Genomic DNA, 17,346 nt, shown 5'->3' with positions numbered 1-17,346 from the left:
CAGTACATGTAGTACACAGTTAGTTGATTTGTCCTATATACAGTACATGTAGTACACAGTTAGTTGATTTGTCCTATATACAGTACATGTAGTACACAGTTAGTTGATTTGTCCTATATACAGTACATGTAGTACACAGTTAGTTGATTTGTCCTATATACAGTACATGTAGTACACAGTTAGTTGATTTGTCCTATATACAGTACATGTAGTACACAGTTAGTTGATTTGTCCTATATACAGTACATGGAGTACACAGTTAGTTGATTTGTCCTATATACAGTACATGTAGTACACAGTTAGTTGATTTGTCCTATATACAGTACATGTAGTACACAGTTAGTTGATTTGTCCTATATACAGTACATGTAGTACACAGTTAGTTGATTTGTCCTATATACAGTACATGTAGTACACAGTTAGTTGATTTGTCCTATATACAGTACATGTAGTACACAGTTAGTTGATTTGTCCTATATACAGTACATGTAGTACACAGTTAGTTGATTTGTCCTATATACAGTACATGTAGTACACAGTTAGTTGATTTGTCCTATATACAGTACATGTAGTACACAGTTAGTTGATTTGTCCTATATACAGTACATGTAGTACACAGTTAGTTGATTTGTCCTATATACAGTACATGTAGTACACAGTTAGTTGATTTGTCCTATATACAGTACATGTAGTACACAGTTAGTTGATTTGTCCTATATACAGTACATGTAGTACACAGTTAGTTGATTTGTCCTATATACAGTACATGTAGTACACAGTTAGTTGATTTGTCCTGTATACAGTACATGTAGTACACAGTTAGTTGATTTGTCCTGTATACAGTACATGTAGTACACAGTTAGTTGATTTGTCCTATATACAGTACATGGAGTACACAGTTAGTTGATTTGTCCTATATACAGTACATGTAGTACACAGTTAGTTGATTTGTCCTATATACAGTACATGTAGTACACAGTTAGTTGATTTGTCCTATATACAGTACATGTAGTACACAGTTAGTTGATTTGTCCTATATACAGTACATGTAGTACACAGTTAGTTGATTTGTCCTATATACAGTACATGTAGTACACAGTTAGTTGATTTGTCGTATATACAGTACATGTAGTACACAGTTAGCTGATGTGTCCTATATACAGTACATGTAGTACACAGTTAGCTGATTTGTCCTATATACAGTACATGTAGTACACAGTTAGGTGATTTGTCCTATATACAGTACATGTAGTACACAGTTAGTTGATTTGTCCTATATACAGTACATGTAGTACACAGTTAGTTGATTTGTCCTATATACAGTACATGTAGTACACAGTTAGTTGATTTGTCCTATATACAGTACATGTAGTACACAGTTAGTTGATTTGTCCTATATACAGTACATGTAGTACACAGTTAGTTGATTTGTCCTATATACAGTACATGTAGTACACAGTTAGTTGATTTGTCCTATATACAGTACATGTAGTACACAGTTAGTTGATTTGTCCTATATACAGTACATGTAGTACACAGTTAGTTGATTTGTCCTATATACAGTACATGTAGTACACAGTTAGTTGATTTGTCCTGTATACAGTACATGTAGTACACAGTTAGTTGATTTGTCCTATATACAGTACATGTAGTACACAGTTAGTTGATTTGTCCTATATACAGTACATGTAGTACACAGTTAGTTGATTTGTCTTATATACATCCATGTTTCTCAAACGTCAAATATCAAAGTCGTTGCAAACATCAATTTTCAAAGTGTTTACGGTTAAGTTTAGGCATTAACTCTGAATGTTTAAGGTTAGGGTTAAGGTTATGGTTAAGGTTTGTGATAGGCTTAAAACAAAATACTAAAAAACGACTTTCCATTGCTGGATTTGAACTTGCAACCAGAGGCAGATGCTGACGCCTATCCACCATCCTTGTCCACAACACACAAGCAAAACTGAAACCTACTTGAAGGTAACAACGCTCTCTGTTGCCCCTACTGTCCGGTGTCCATGTCATCTCTGTTGCCCCTACTGTCCGGTGTCCATGTCATCTCTGTTGCCCCTACTGTCCGGTGTCCATGTCATCTCTGTTGCCCCTACTGTCCGGAGTCCATGTCATCTCTGTTGCCCCTACTGTCCGGAGTCCATGTCATCTCTGTTGCCCCTACTGTCCGGTGTCCATGTCATCTCTGTTGCCCCTACTGTCCGGAGTCCATGTCATCTCTGTTGCCCCTACTGTCCGGTGTCCATGTCATCTCTGTTGCCCCTACTGTCCGGTGTCCATGTCATCTCTGTTGCCCCTACTGTCCGGTGTCCATGTCATCTCTGTTGCCCCTACTGTCCGGAGTCCATGTCATCTCTGTTGCCCCTACTGTCCGGTGTCCATGTCATCTCTGTTGCCCCTACTGTCCGGAGTCCATGTCATCTCTGTTGCCCCTACTGTCCGGTGTCCATGTCATCTCTGTTGCCCCTACTGTCCGGTGTCCATGTCATCTCTGTTGCCCCTACTGTCCGGTGTCCATGTCATCTCTGTTGCCCCTACTGTCCTGTGTCCATGACATCTCTGTTGCCCCTACTGTCTGGTGTCCATGTCATCTCTGTTGCCCCTACTGTCCGGTGTCCATGTCATCTCTGTTGCCCCTACTGTCCGGAGTCCATGTCATCTCTGTTGCCCCTACTGTCCGGTGTCCATGTCATCTCTGTTGCCCCTACTGTCCGGAGTCCATGTCATCTCTGTTGCCCCTACTGTCCGGTGTCCATGTCATCTCTGTTGCCCCTACTGTCCGGTGTCCATGTCATCTCTGTTGCCCCTACTGTCCGGTGTCCATGTCATCTCTGTTGCCCCTACTGTCCGGTGTCCATGTCATCTCTGTTGCCCCTACTGTCCGGTGTCCATGTCATCTCTGTTGCCCCTACTGTCCGGTGTCCATGACATCTCTGTTGCCCCTACTGTCCGGTGTCCATGTCATCTCTGTTGCCCCTACTGTCCGGTGTCCATGTCATCTCTGTTGCCCCTACTGTCCGGTGTCCATGTCATCTCCTGGCGTCCTCAGACATGGATTGGCGTCAGATACTGACGTGTACCACGGGTGACTTGGCTGGCAATGAAATGCTTACCTGCAGGCTCACCTCTCGACAGGCTCACCTATGGACAGGCTCACCTATCGACAGGCTCACCTATGGACAGGCTCACCTATCGACAGGCTCACCTATGGACAGGCTCACCTATCGACAGGCTCACCTATTGACAGGCTCACCTATCGACAGGATCACCTATCGACAGGCTCACCTAACGACAGGCTCACCTATCGACAGGCTCACCTATGGACAGGCTCACCTATCGACAGGCTCACCTATCGACAGGCTCACCCATCGACAGGCTCACCTCTCGACAGGCTCACCTATCGACAGGATCACCTATCGACAGGCTCACCTAACGACAGGCTCACCTATCGACAGGCTCACCTATGGATAGGCTCACCTATCGACAGGCTCACCTATCGACAGGCTCACCTATCGACAGGCTCACCTCTCGACAGGCTCACCTATCGACAGGCTCACCTCTCGACAGGCTCACCTCTCGACAGGCTCACCTCTCGACAGGCTCACCTATCGACAGGCTCACCTATCGACAGGCTCACCTATCGACAGGCTCACCTCTCGACCGGCTCACGTATCAACCGGCTCACCTATCGACAGGCTCACCTCGCGACAGGCTCACCCCTCGACAGGCTCACCCCTCGACAGGCTCACCTCTCGACAGGCTCACCTCTCGACAGGCTCACCTCTGGACAGGCTCACCTCTCAACAGTCTCACCTCTCAGCAGTTCAGCAACAATAAAATAAATGAATGAGTAAAGAAAGTCATAAAGATATTTACTAATAATAATGAGATAAAACATAGAATAGTAATTTAGCAAGCACAATTGTTTTGAGTAAATAGCAAAGTCTAGGGAGCCTGCAAAAGGTGCACCCTACCCAGCGCTGCTGTGTGCGTGTGTGTGCGTGTGCGTGTGCATGTGCATGTGTGTGTGTCTTCTAATCCCTCTTGCATTTGGCTGCCGATTTAATTCTGGCCTTGTTTGTGGCCAAGCCCCTAAACACTCCCCCTGAATCTGTATGTGCACATCTATCCATCCATTAACACAAACACACTTAGCCTGTACATACTGTATTCAAAAGAGAGAGAACACAGAATGTAGCTTGATAGACAGAGAGAGATACGGAGAGAGAGGAAGAGAGACATAGAGATAGAGATAGAGAGGGATATATATAGAGAGAGATAGAGAGGAGACTGTCAGATCGGTAGTTGGCCTGTGACGCGCAGAGCGTGGCCGCGATGAAGCCCCCATATTGGAGCCGCGCAGAGCAAAGCGCGACAGACAGCGAGCGAAAGAGCGCAGGAACTGACTGTGTTCCGTCGTTGCCATAGTGAAAACGTGGATTCATCACGACCATGATGCTCTGATCAGTACGTGGAGTGGGGTTTCTCCAGAACATGCACGGTGGTCAAGTTGAGGTAGGCCTATTCAAATAGCTTTTCCCATTTAACTTTTTGGCTAGTCTTACATTCAGTAAAAAAACATGTTATCAACAGAACAGTCAATTTGTAAAAAGCAACAAATACAAAGTCATTCATTTTTTATTTACTTTTAAGCGTTTTCTTTGATACTGTTGAGTTGTATTATTTTGTTCTAAACGAATGATGAACATGTTAGATGTGTGTATTCACGTTGAGAGGCGGGCAGGCCAGCAGAGGGCAGACGGCTGTTTACTCGAGCTTTACCGTGCATTAACGGCCATTGTGTCAGAGCCCGGTTGGTCTGATTCGATTCCCGCGCTATTTGTGTCATCCTGGAATTAGTGTGGACGATATTCATGTTTCTATTAATTGTAAATAATATATGATATCGGGAACGTTTTAGCACCAAAGTATATTTTGACTGCCTGCAATACAACAATCAAAGCTCTGTGTGATGGGCGATACTACTATTAGAGAGCTTATAAGGTAGGTAATAGCCCGCCTCTGTGTGTTGTGCCCGCCTGGTTCAGACTGCTGTTTGTGCTACTGAGCCTTATATGTGTGTGTGTGTGTGTGTGTGTGTGTGTGTGTGTGTGTGTGTGTGTGTGTGTGTGTGTGTGTGTGTGTGTGTGTGTGTGTGTGTGTGTGTGTGTGTGTGTGTGTGTGTGTGTGTGTGTGTGTGTGTGTGTGTGTGTGTGTGTGTGAGAGAGAGATCGAGAGAACGAGAGAGAGAGAGATTAGTGACAGTGTCGTGGATCGATAAACGCACCTCGTCGCTCATTCCATCAATGTCTCAGGATGGTCATCGGGTGGTAGACTTGACATAATCCGTTTGAAAGGCCACACACACACACACACACACACACACACACACACACACACACACACACACACACACACACACACACACACACACACACACACACACACACACACACACACACACACACACACACACACGTGTGTGTGATCTGATGATCAGTGTGTATTTGGTGATTCAGCCTAGTGTCACAGGTTCGATGCGGGAATTCATTCACAAACATCTTCGCTGGAAGGGAGGGCGCGCGCTGAGCGGGGTTTCGAAGGACGCGAGGCAGTCACCTTGCGGTCTGAAGGCTGCACGCGCCGCAGGAAATAACCCAAACAAAAAACCCAAGCTCACCAACTGCAGTTCTCCCTGAGTGGAGTTGTGTCAGATAGACAGACTGCCATGATAGTCACTCCTCAGCACAGTGTGTGGATATAGAGAGCTGCCAGGTCACCTGCCCTGTCGCGAGACATACTGGTTGAGAGGAGGGGGTTAGACTAGGGGTTTGGCGCGCGATGCGTGAGCAGACATCGCACCGGCAGAGTTTGTGCGTGACATGAAGACGAGAAGAGCTCGAGCTGTGGCCTTGGTCGCGAGCAGTCGGTGCGTGTTCTGCCTTTATCCTGTGGAAAGGAACGAAGTCGCAGATTGACACGGTAAGGCTCTATGTGTGTACATTTGGATGTAACGTAACGGCGCGTTCAGCCTGTGTAATGCAACAGTGAGACACAGCAGATAGCCTCCGCTCTATTTACTCCCCACCCCCCCACACACACCTCCCCTCGGTAACATCATTCCGTGTGGCAGCCAGTCTTCTGTCTTTAAGTCTTTTTGACCGGTGAGGGTTTTGATGTTGACATTGTCAAGGGAAATATAAAAGTTACAGAACTCTCTTCTCTGCGATGGTTGTCTGGGCAAACGGTGATGCGCGCGACGACTCAATTTCAGCACCGCGGACAGCTCTGGAGGACAAGCGCATACAGCTACCAGATCCGTCCCGTTTACACAAGCTATGAGACAGACAGAAAGACAGACAGACCATTGCCATGTCTCCTTATTTGACATTGTTTAGCCATGGAGCCAGGAGCAGACTGGGATCAGAAATCGTCCTGGCCATTTCTAACACACCGGCCCATTTCCCTTAATTAATACCATCATTATCTGGCTAATGATCATTTTGCTGAGAAAAAAACAACAAGTTAGTTAGGCCCACTGGGCTAAAAAGGGACCAGCCTATCTGGCATTTGCCCGAAATGCTAGATGGCCAGTCTGCCCCTGCTTGGAGCACATTCCCGTTGGTAGACTTCACAAGGGCATCCATAGGCTACAAAGGCACATATATCCTATTCAATGGGCACAGGCACATCATGTGAAAAATCCTGCTATCCTCACCCGTTGTTTACTCAACCAATCAATGACGAAATCTATGGGCAACTTAAATCTCCCAGACTGTTGATTGTTCGGCGTATCAACGCGGTTTATTTAACGGGATAACCGTGGTGTGTTGAATGTGGCAGGCTAGCCTATTGACAATTTATACCGGCGATAAGCGCAGTGACCTCTGTAGCCAACGGGCTGAACAACGTTCATGCCTATTTGAGCAGATGTATGTTTCTGTGATAGAGAAGAGGATAAATTCATTCGGTTCCGTAATAAAGTGAAATGTGCCCTATACTTGAGCACATACAGAGCGACAGGTATGTAATACCGCGCGCAGCCTTGGTGGGAAAGAGACAGAGCGCGAGAGAGAGAAAGACGGTGGTGGTGGAGGAGTCTGTATCATGATAAATCGGTCTTGCGGGCTGCAGGATGAATGGCTCTTAGGAAGAATGGATCCCGAGCGAACAGCTCTCCTGTTAATGGCGCTGTAATGACGCTGTCATATTAATGACTTCCCTTGACCCCCTCGTTTCTCGCCTACCGCTCGAGGGGACACCGGCCGGGCTCGAACTGTTGAGCCCCCAACTCTGCCAACATTCCGACGACCTTGATCAAGTCTATTTGCACAAAGTTGGACCCATCCCCTTCAAACTCATTTACTTAGTGCTTCCAGCTGCTGAAATCTATTGAAATATGTTCTACCTGTGGTCACGATATGTTGTTATGCATCATTGAGGTTAAGTATATTTGCTTGAAATACACAAGCGTTTTAGTTATAGTTTACACGGCCGATATGACATGAGGTAGAGTGAGTGTTGTTCATCATGATCATTTTGTGAATTGTGTCTCTGATCCTTTGAAAAGCTACACAAGACCTCAACGCATGCAAATGTATTCTATATATTCTGATGAGGCATTGGTGCAAAGCTGTGGTCGGATTCCTGTGAGAGTATAAACTGCTTGGATAGGCTCCCACTGGGTATGGTTCCTGTGCTCTGAGACTTGGTCTGGTGTTGAATGTTATTGTTCTCCCTCCCCTCTGACAGCCTTCCCTGCTCCCTGATGTGTCACAGGTAGATAACAGACTGATGTGAAAACAGCAAAGTAAGCCCCTATAAAGGATTGATGTCCCCTGCTGCGTTCAGACCCTAACCCCCCACCACCTCTCCGTTTACAGGTAATGACCAGCCCCTTGTCCTGTCTGTTACCCGTTACCATGGAGACCACCGCTTCACCATAGAGGAGGATATTCCTCAACCAATCAGAGTGGAGTCCAGTTTCGACCAGAAGGAGTCTAAAGTATTTCCCAACATACACGGCTTCTCTCTGGCACTCCTTATTGGTAACGTGGCAACGGCCAGTCCTTGACTTCCACAGCAGGAGGAGGAAGTCCACATTTGTATTATTTTTGGCTTGCCACCACTCTTCACAATGGAGAGGAACTTTACTCTCATGAAGCATAGTAGTTCTTGACCAAACTGGACATCATCAGGACACATCATCAAGACATTTTCTCTGTTAACAAATTAACCAATAAGATGATCTGGATCATCCTGGCCCTGCCTGTATGGGGGTGGCGTGGGACTGTTGGCGATGCCCAGTCTAACGAGCGGCGAGTCGTTGCACACATCCCCGGTGACATCATCATAGGAGCCCTGTTCTCTGTCCATCACCAGCCGACAGCGGACAAGGTACAACCCTCTGAGACTAAGGCATCCTTTATGTCCACATGAATGACTGATGGTGTGGGGAAGATGCACAGTGGGGTCTGAGATGATTGACACCCTTGATAAAGATGAGCCGAAATGACTGTATAAAATAAATAATTCAAAAAACTGAGCTATATTCTATGCCATTTTTTTTCTCCAAATCCAAGTGCCAATGCTGTTTAGTAAACACTTTAAGCACAGATTCTGTGTGGAGCAATGGTCTATGATCCCTCCCAATGTGTTCTCCAACTCAGAAAACAGTGGCCTTATCCTCACAAGTTAAATTATTGAAAGGTATTGAAAACAGGCGGGTCAATAATTTGGTCCCTTAACTCCTTCTAAATCTCGTTCTCTGAGCAATTGTATTAGTATAATATTATATAATTTCCCTTTTTTTTGCATACAATACAGCTCAGTATTTGAATGATTCACTTTATACGGTCAATGTTGCTCATTTTTATCAAGGGTGTCAATCATTTCAGACTCCACTGTATCCATCCCCAAATGCATAAGTGTAAGAGTGTCTCAGTGCGTGCCGTGAGCAAAGCTGTATCCAGTGTGTTTATGTGTGTGTGTGTATTCCTCACCCAGGTACACGAACGTAAATGCGGCTCGGTGCGCGAGCAGTACGGTATCCAGCGTGTTGAGGCCATGCTGCACACTCTAGACCGTATCAACGCTGACCCCCGTATCCTCCCCAACATCAGCCTGGGCTGTGAGATAAGAGACTCCTGCTGGCACTCTGCTGTGGCCCTGGAGCAGAGCATTGAGTTCATACGAGACTCCCTGGTGTCCTCGGACGAGGCCGAGGTGGGGGGAGGCAGTGTGTGGGGGGGCGGCGGGGGAGGAGCCGACGGGAGGGGAGGGCCGAGGTGTGCGGACCCCGCTGCAACCCCCATGCGGGGGAAGAAGCCCATCGTCGGGCTGATAGGACCAGGCTCCAGCTCTGTGGCCATCCAGGTCCAGAACCTCCTACAGCTCTTCAACATACCCCAGATCGCCTACTCTGCTACCAGCATGGACCTCAGTGACAAAGTAGGCACACAATTCTATTCTATTTTACTCTATTCTATTTTACTTTACTCTACTCCATTCTATTCTATGTTATTAGTACTTTATGAGTAGTCTACTGTGTTTCTCTCCAACAGAGTTTGTATAAGTACTTTATGAGTACTGTTATCTCCAACAGAGTTTGTATAAGTACTTTATGAGTACTGTTACTCTCCAACAGAGTTTGTATAGGTACTTAATGAGTACTGTTACTCTCCAACAGAGTTTGTATAGGTACTTAACGAGTACTGTTTATCTCCAACAGAGTTTGTATAGGTACTTAATGAGTACTGTTTATCTCCAACAGAGTTTGTATAAGTACTTTATGAGTACTGTTATCTCCAACAGAGTTTGTATAAGTACTTTATGAGGGTGGTGCCATCGGATGCTCAGCAGGCCAGAGCCATGGTGGACATTGTCAAGAGATACAACTGGAGCTACGTCTCTGCCATCCACACAGAGGGTAAGAACAGCACTCTGTCTGTCTTTCTGTCCGTCTTTCTGTCTGTCTTTTTGTCTTCTCTTTGTCCCGCTGCAATGTTGCCATTCACACAAACAAGAACATTTGAGAGAATGTGTTTTTGGTATTGAGAATGTGTGTTTCCCTCTTCCCACTCACATCCATGCCTCTTTTTTCTCCACTATATTGCGTCCTCCTCTGGCCCTCTCTTTCTCTCTCTCTGGGCGCTGATGACTGGCTGTAATTAATCTGTCGTTTGGCCACAAAGGGAAGTAGGTCTTTAGCTGAACCGTTAATCAGAGTTACACCTTAACACGCACGCGCGCGCGCACACACACACACACACACACACACACACACACACACACACACACACACACACACACACACAAACACACACACACACACACACACACACACACACACACACACAATATGAGGCTATCGGAGTGTCACTGTAAGGAAGGGAGGATATGAAACAGTAGTGTTAGACTGCTCTGGTCTCTACTGGTCTGATCTGGTCTCTGCTGGTCTGGTCTTGTCTGGTCTGGTCTTGACTGGTCTGGTTTTGTCTTGTCTTGTCTGGTCAGGTCTTGTCTTGTCTGGTCTGGTCTGGTCTTGTCTGCTCTGGTCTTGTCTGGTCTTGTCTTTACTGGTCTGGTCTCTGCTCGTCTGGTCTGGTCTAGTCTTGTCTCGTCTGGTCTTGTCTGGTCTTGTCTGGCCTAGTCTAGTCTTGTCTGGTCTGGTCTTGTCTGGTATTGTCTGGTCTGGTTTTGTCTTGTCTGGTCTTGTCTTGTCTGGTCTGGTCTCTACTCAACTGGTCGGGTCTAGTCTTGTCTGGTCTTGTCTGGCCAAGTCTGGTCTTGTCTGGTCTGGTCTTGTCTGGTTTTGTCTGGTCTGGTTTTGTCTTGTCTGGTCTTGTCTTGTCTGGTCTGGTCTCTACTCAACTGGTCGGGTCTAGTCTTGTCTGGTCTAGTCTTGTCTGGTCTTGTCTGGTCTGGTTTTGTCTGGTCTGGTTTTGTCTGGTCTGGTTTTATCAGGTCTGGTCTGGTTTTGTCTGGTCTGATCTGGTCTGGTTTGGTCTGGTTTGGTCTTGTCTGGTTTGGTCTTATCTGGTCTGGTCTTGTCTGGTCTGGTTTGGTCATGTCTGGTCTTTGCTGTTTTGTCTGGTCTTGTCTGGTCTGGTCTAGTCTGGTCTATTCTTGTCTTGTCTGGTCTGGTCTTGTCTGGTCTCATCTTGTCTGGCCTTGTCTGGTCTTGTTTCGGCATGTCTTGTCTCATCTGGTCTGGTCTTGTCTATTCTTGTCTGGTCTTGTCTTGTTTAGTCTTGTCTATTCTTGTGTGGTCTGTTCTTGTCTTGTCTATTCTTGTCTGAACTGGTCTTGTTTGGTCTTGTCTGGTCTTGTCTGGTTTTGTCTTGTCTTGCCTAGTCTTGTCTATTCTTGTCTTGTCTGGTCTGGTCTTGTCACTTCTGGTCTTGCCTGTTCTTGTCGGTTCTTGTCTGGTCTGGTCTTGTCTGGTCTTGTCTGGTCTAGTCTTGTCTGGTTTTGTCTTGTCTAGTTTTGTCTGGTCTTGTCTGGTTTTGTTTAATCTTGTCTGGTCTTGTCATGTCTGGTCTGTTCTTGTCTGGTCTTGTCTGGTCTAATCTTGTCTGGTCTTGTCTCGTCTAGTCTTGTCTGGTCTTGTCTGGTTTAGTCTTGTCTGGTCTTGTCTCGTCTAGTTTTGTCTGGTCTTGTCTGGTTTTGTTTAATCTTGTCTGGTCTTGTCACATCTGGCCTTGTCTGGTCTGTTCTTATCTGGTCTTGTCTGGTCTGTTCTTGTCTGGTCTTGTCTGGTCTAGTCTGGTCTTGTCTGGTCTAGTCTGGTCTTGTCTAATCTTGTCTGGTCTTGTCTGGTCTAGTCTGGTCTTGTCTGGTCTTGTCTAATCTTGTCTGGTCTTGTCTGGTCTTGTCTGGTCTTGTCTGGTCTTGTCTGGTCTTGTCTGGTCTTGTCTGGTCTAGTCTGGTCTAGTCTGGTCTAGCCTTGTCTGGTCTTGTCTGGTCTAGTCTTGTCTGGTCTTGTCTGGTCTAGTCTGGTCTTGTCTGGTCTTGTCTAATCTTGTCTGGTCTTGTCACGTCTTGTCTGGTCTGTTCTTGTCTGGTCTAGCCTTGTCTGTTCTTGTCTGGTCTGTTCTTGTCTGGTCTAGCCTTGTCTGTTCTTGTCTGGTCTAGTCTTGTCTGGTCTAGCCTTGTCTGGTCTTGTCTGGTCTGGTCTAGTCTTGTCTGGTCTTGTTTGGTCTTGTCTAATCTTGTCTGGTCTGGTCTTGTCTGGTCTCATCTTGTCTGGCCTTGTCTGGTCTGGTCTTGTCTCGTCGTGTCTTGTCTCATCTGGTCCTGTCTGGTCTGGTCTTGTCTGGTCTTGTCTCGTCTGGTCATGTCTCATTTCTTAAGGATAACTACGCTGTCTCATCTAGAGAGAGAGAGAGAACGAGAGAGGGAGAGAAGTTGTGAAAGAGAAGGAGAGAGCGAGAAGGACGAAGTGGAAAGTGATATAATGAGAGAGAGATAAAGGAGAAAGGGGGATTAGCTTTGTAGTGAATTTCCATTAATAATAAAAAATAACAGAGCATTCTCATCAGCCAATTATTGCAGGATATCACCAGGATACAGACAGCTCAGGAAGTATGCTTAGATAAAAAGTAGACCTTTTTATATAGAAATAAGCATAATGATTATAGCTCTAGATTGGAGGAAAAAACAGTTTCAGGTGTTGAAAAAAAACAAAATTCTCACGTATTTTGTGCCCCCTCAGATTTTTGGCGTTACATTACATTTAAGTCATTTGGCAGACGCTCTTATCCAGTGTGATTTATTGACGCACCACCTGTCTGTCAGGGGAGATATGGAGGATAGGGAGGAGGGATAGGTAGGGGAGATATGGAGGATGAGGAGGAGGGATAGGTAGGGGAGATATGGAGGATGAGGAGGAGGGATAGGTAGGGGAGATATGGAGGATGAGGAGGAGGGATAGGTAGGGGAGATATGGAGGATGAGGAGGAGGAGGGAGAGGTAGGGGAGATATGGAGGATGAGGAGGAGGGATAGGTAGGGGAGATATGGAGGATGAGGAGGAGGGATAGGTAGGGGAGATATGGAGGATGAGGAGGAGGGATAGGTGGGTGAGATATGGAGGATGGGGAGGAGGGATAGGTAGGGGAGATATGGAGGATGAGGAGGAGGGATAGGTAGGGGAGATATGGAGGATATGGAGGAGGGATAGGTAGGGAGAGATGGAGGATGAGGAGGAGGGATAGGTAGGGGAGATATGGAGGATGGGGAGGAGGGATAGGTAGGGGAGATATGGAGGATGAGGAGGAGGGATAGGTAGGGGAGATATGGAGGATGAGGAGGAGGGATAGGTAGGGGAGATATGGAGGATGAGGAGGAGGAGGGATAGGTAGGGGAGATAAGGAGGATATGGAGGAGGGATAGGTAGGGGAGATATGGAGGATAGGGAGGAGGGATAGGTAGGGGAGATATGGAGGATGAGGGGGAGGGATAGGTAGGGGAGATATGGAGGATGAGGGGGGGATAGGAGGGGGATGGAGGATGAGGGGGAGGGATAGGTAGGGGAGATATGGAGGATGAGGGGAGGGATAGGTAGGGGAGATATGGAGGATAGGGAGGAGGGATAGGTAGGGGAGATATGGAGGATGAGGGGGAGGGATAGGTAGGGGAGATATGGAGGATAGGGAGGAGGGATAGGTAGGGAGAGATATGGAGGGGAGGAGAGGTGGGATAGGTAGGGGAGATTTGGAGGATATGGAGGAGGGATAGGTAGGGGAGATATGGAGGATAGGGAGGAGGGATAGGTAGGGGAGATATGGAGGATAGGGAGGAGGGATAGGTAGGGGAGATATGGAGGATGAGGAGGAGGAGGGATAGGTAGGGAGAGATATGGAGGATGAGGAGGAGGAGGGATAGGTAGGGAGATATGGTGGATGAGGAGGAGGAGGGATAGGTAGGGAGAGATATGGAGGATGAGGAGGAGGGATAGGTAGGGGAGATATGGAGGATGAGGAGGAGGAGGGATAGGTAGGGGAGATATGGAGGATGAGGAGGAGGAGGGATGGGTAGGGGAGATATGGAGGGTGAGGAGGAGGAGGGATAGGTAGTGAGAGAGATGGAGGATAGGGAGGAGGGATAGGTAGGGTGAGAGATGGAGGAGGGATAGGTAGGGGAGATATGGAGGATGAGGAGGAGGGATAGGTAGGGGAGATATGGAGGATGAGGAGGAGGAGGGATAGGTAGGGGAGATATGGAGGATGAGGAGGAGGGATAGGTGGGTGAGATATGGAGGATAGGGAGGAGGAGGGATAGGTAGGGGAGATATGGAGGATAGGGAGGAGGGATAGGTAGGGGAGATATGGAGGATGAGGAGGGGGGAGGGATAGGAGGGGAGATATGGAGGATGAGGGGGAGGGATAGGTAGGGGAGATATGGAGGATGAGGGGGAGGGATAGGTAGGGGAGATATGGAGGATGAGGGGGAGGGATAGGTAGGGGGAGATATGGAGGATGAGGGAGGAGGGATAGGTAGGGGAGATATGGAGGATGAGGAGGAGGGATAGGTAGGGGAGATATGGAGGATAGGGAGGAGGGATAGGTAGGGGAGATATGGAGGATGAGGAGGAGGTGGGATAGGTAGGGGAGATTTGGAGGATATGGAGGAGGGATAGGTAGGGGAGATATGGAGGATAGGGAGGAGGGATAGGTAGGGGAGATATGGAGGATAGGGAGGAGGGATAGGTAGGGGAGATATGGAGGATGAGGAGGAGGAGGGATAGGTAGGGGAGATATGGAGGATGAGGAGGAGGAGGGATAGGTAGGGAGAGATGGTGGATGAGGAGGAGGAGGGAGGAGGGGGATAGGATAGGGGAGATAGGTAGGGGAGATATGGAGGATGAGGAGGAGGAGGGATAGGTAGGGGAGATATGGAGGATAGGGAGGAGGGATAGGTAGGGGAGATATGGAGGATGAGGAGGAGGAGGGATAGGTAGGGGAGATATGGAGGATGAGGAGGAGGAGGGATGGGTAGGGGAGATATGGAGGGTGAGGAGGAGGAGGGATAGGTAGTGAGAGAGATGGAGGATAGGGAGGAGGGATAGGTAGGGTGAGAGATGGAGGAGGGATAGGTAGGGGAGATATGGAGGATGAGGAGGAGGGATAGGTAGGGGAGATATGGAGGATGAGGAGGAGGAGGGATAGGTAGGGGAGATATGGAGGATGAGGAGGAGGGATAGGTGGGTGAGATATGGAGGATAGGGAGGAGGAGGAGGAGGGGGATATGGAGGATAGGGAGGAGGGATAGGTGGGGGATATGGAGGGAGGGATAGGTAGGGGAGATATGGAGGATGAGGAGGAGGGATAGGTAGGGGAGATGGAGGATGGGGAGGAGGAGGGATAGGTAGGGGAGAGATGGAGGATGGGGAGGAGGAGGGATAGGTAGGGAGAGAGATGGAGGATGAGGAGGAGGAGGGATAGGTAGGGAGAGAGATGGAGGATAGGGAGGAGGGATAGGTAGGGGAGAGATGGAGGATAGGGAGGAGGGATAGGTAGGGGGAATATGGAGGATGAGGGAGGAGGGATAGGTAGGGAGAGAGATGGAGGATGAGGAGGAGGAGGGATAGGTAGGGGAGAGATGGAGGATGAGGAGGAGGGATAGGTAGGGAGAGAGATGGAGGATAGGGAGGAGGGATAGGTAGGGGGAGATATGGAGGATGGAGGGAGGAGGGATAGGTAGGGGAGATATGGAGGATGAGGAGGAGGGATAGGTAGGGAGAGATGGAGGATGAGGAGGAGGGATAGGTAGGGGAGATATGGAGGATGAGGAGGAGGGATAGGTAGGGGATATATGGAGGATGAGGAGGAGGGATAGGTAGGGGAGATATGGAGGATGAGGAGGAGGAGGGATAGGTAGGGGAGATAAGGAGGATATGGAGGAGGGATAGGTAGGGGAGATATGGAGGATAGGGAGGAGGGATAGGTAGGGGAGATATGGAGGATGGGGAGGAGGGATAGGTAGGGGAGATATGGAGGATAGGGAGGAGGGATAGGTAGGGAGATATGGAGGATGGGGAGGATGGATAGGTAGGGGAGATATGGAGGATGAGGAGGAGGGATAGGTAGGGGGATATGGAGGATGAGGAGGAGGGATAGGTAGGGAGATATGGAGGATGGGGAGGAGGGATAGGTAGGGGAGATATGGAGGATGAGGAGGAGGGATAGGTAGGGGAGATATGGAGGATGAGGAGGAGGGATAGGTAGGGGAGATATGGAGGATGAGGAGGATTAGGGATAGGTAGGGGAGATAAGGAGGATATGGAGGAGGGATAGGTAGGGGAGATATGGAGGATAGGGAGGAGGGATAGGTAGGGGAGATATGGAGGATGAGGGGGAGGGATAGGTAGGGGAGATATGGAGGATAGGGAGGAGGGATAGGTAGGGGAGATATGGAGGATGAGGAAGAGGAGGGATAGGTAGGGGAGATATGGAGGATGAGGAGGAGATGGGATAGGTAGGGGAGATATGGAGGATAGGGAGGAGGGATAGGTAGGGGAGATATGGAGGATAGGGAGGAGGGATAGGTAGGGGAGATATGGAGGATGAGGAAGAGGAGGGATAGGTAGGGGAGATATGGAGGATGAGGCGGAGGGATATGTAGGGGAGATATGGAGGATGAGGAGGAGGGATAGGTAGGGGAGATATGGAGGATGAGGAGGAGGAGGGATAGGTAGGGGAGATATGGAGGATAGGGAGGAGGGATAGGTAGGGGAGATATGGAGGATGAGGAGGAGGAGGGATAGGTAGGGAGAGATATGGAGGATGTGGAGGAGGAGGGATAGGTAGGGAGATATGGAGGATGAGGAGGAGGAGGGATAGGTAGGGAGAGATATGGAGGATGAGGAGGAGGGATAGGTAGGGGAGATATGGAGGATGAGGAGGAGGAGGGATAGGTAGGGGAGATATGGAGGATGAGGAGGAGGAGGGATAGGTAGGGGAGATATGGAGGACGAGGAGGAGGAGGGATGGGTAGGGGAGATATGGAGGGTGAGGAGGAGGAGGGATAGGTAGTGAGAGAGATGGAGGATAGGGAGGAGGGATAGGTAGGGTGAGAGATGGAGGAGGGATAGGTAGGGGAGATATGGAGGATAGGGAGGAGGGATAGGTAGGGGAGATATGGAGGATGAGGAGGAGGGATAGGTAGGGGAGATATGGAGGATGAGGAGGAGGAGGGATAGGTAGGGAGAGAGATGGAGGATGGGGAGGAGGAGCGATAGGTAGGGAGAGAGATGGAGGATGAGGAGGAGGAGGGATAGGTAGGGAGAGAGATGGAGGATGAGGAGGAGGGATAGGTAGGGGAGATATGGAGG

The 17,346-nt window shown here is 48.4% G+C and overlaps 1 protein-coding gene across 1 annotated transcript in view; it reads left to right on the top strand.

The window, feature by feature from the left end:
* The first annotated feature begins 4,174 nt into the window (after positions 1-4,174).
* The window catches only part of LOC135546656 (metabotropic glutamate receptor 5-like), a 130,267-nt gene continuing 117,095 nt past the window's right edge, over positions 4,175-17,346 (top strand). Inside the window, exons 1-4 of the mRNA XM_064975254.1 lie at positions 4,175-4,527; positions 7,896-8,409; positions 9,019-9,462; positions 9,826-9,940. Coding sequence (XP_064831326.1) covers positions 8,257-8,409; positions 9,019-9,462; positions 9,826-9,940 — 712 coding nt within the window. The 5' untranslated portion in view covers positions 4,175-4,527; positions 7,896-8,256. The remainder of the gene's footprint in view (positions 4,528-7,895; positions 8,410-9,018; positions 9,463-9,825; positions 9,941-17,346) is intronic.

This window comes from Oncorhynchus masou, chromosome 9, assembly GCF_036934945.1.
Source record: "Oncorhynchus masou masou isolate Uvic2021 chromosome 9, UVic_Omas_1.1, whole genome shotgun sequence".
Classification (NCBI taxonomy): Eukaryota; Metazoa; Chordata; class Actinopteri; order Salmoniformes; family Salmonidae; genus Oncorhynchus; species Oncorhynchus masou.
This window is presented reverse-complemented; position numbering and strand designations above follow the sequence as displayed.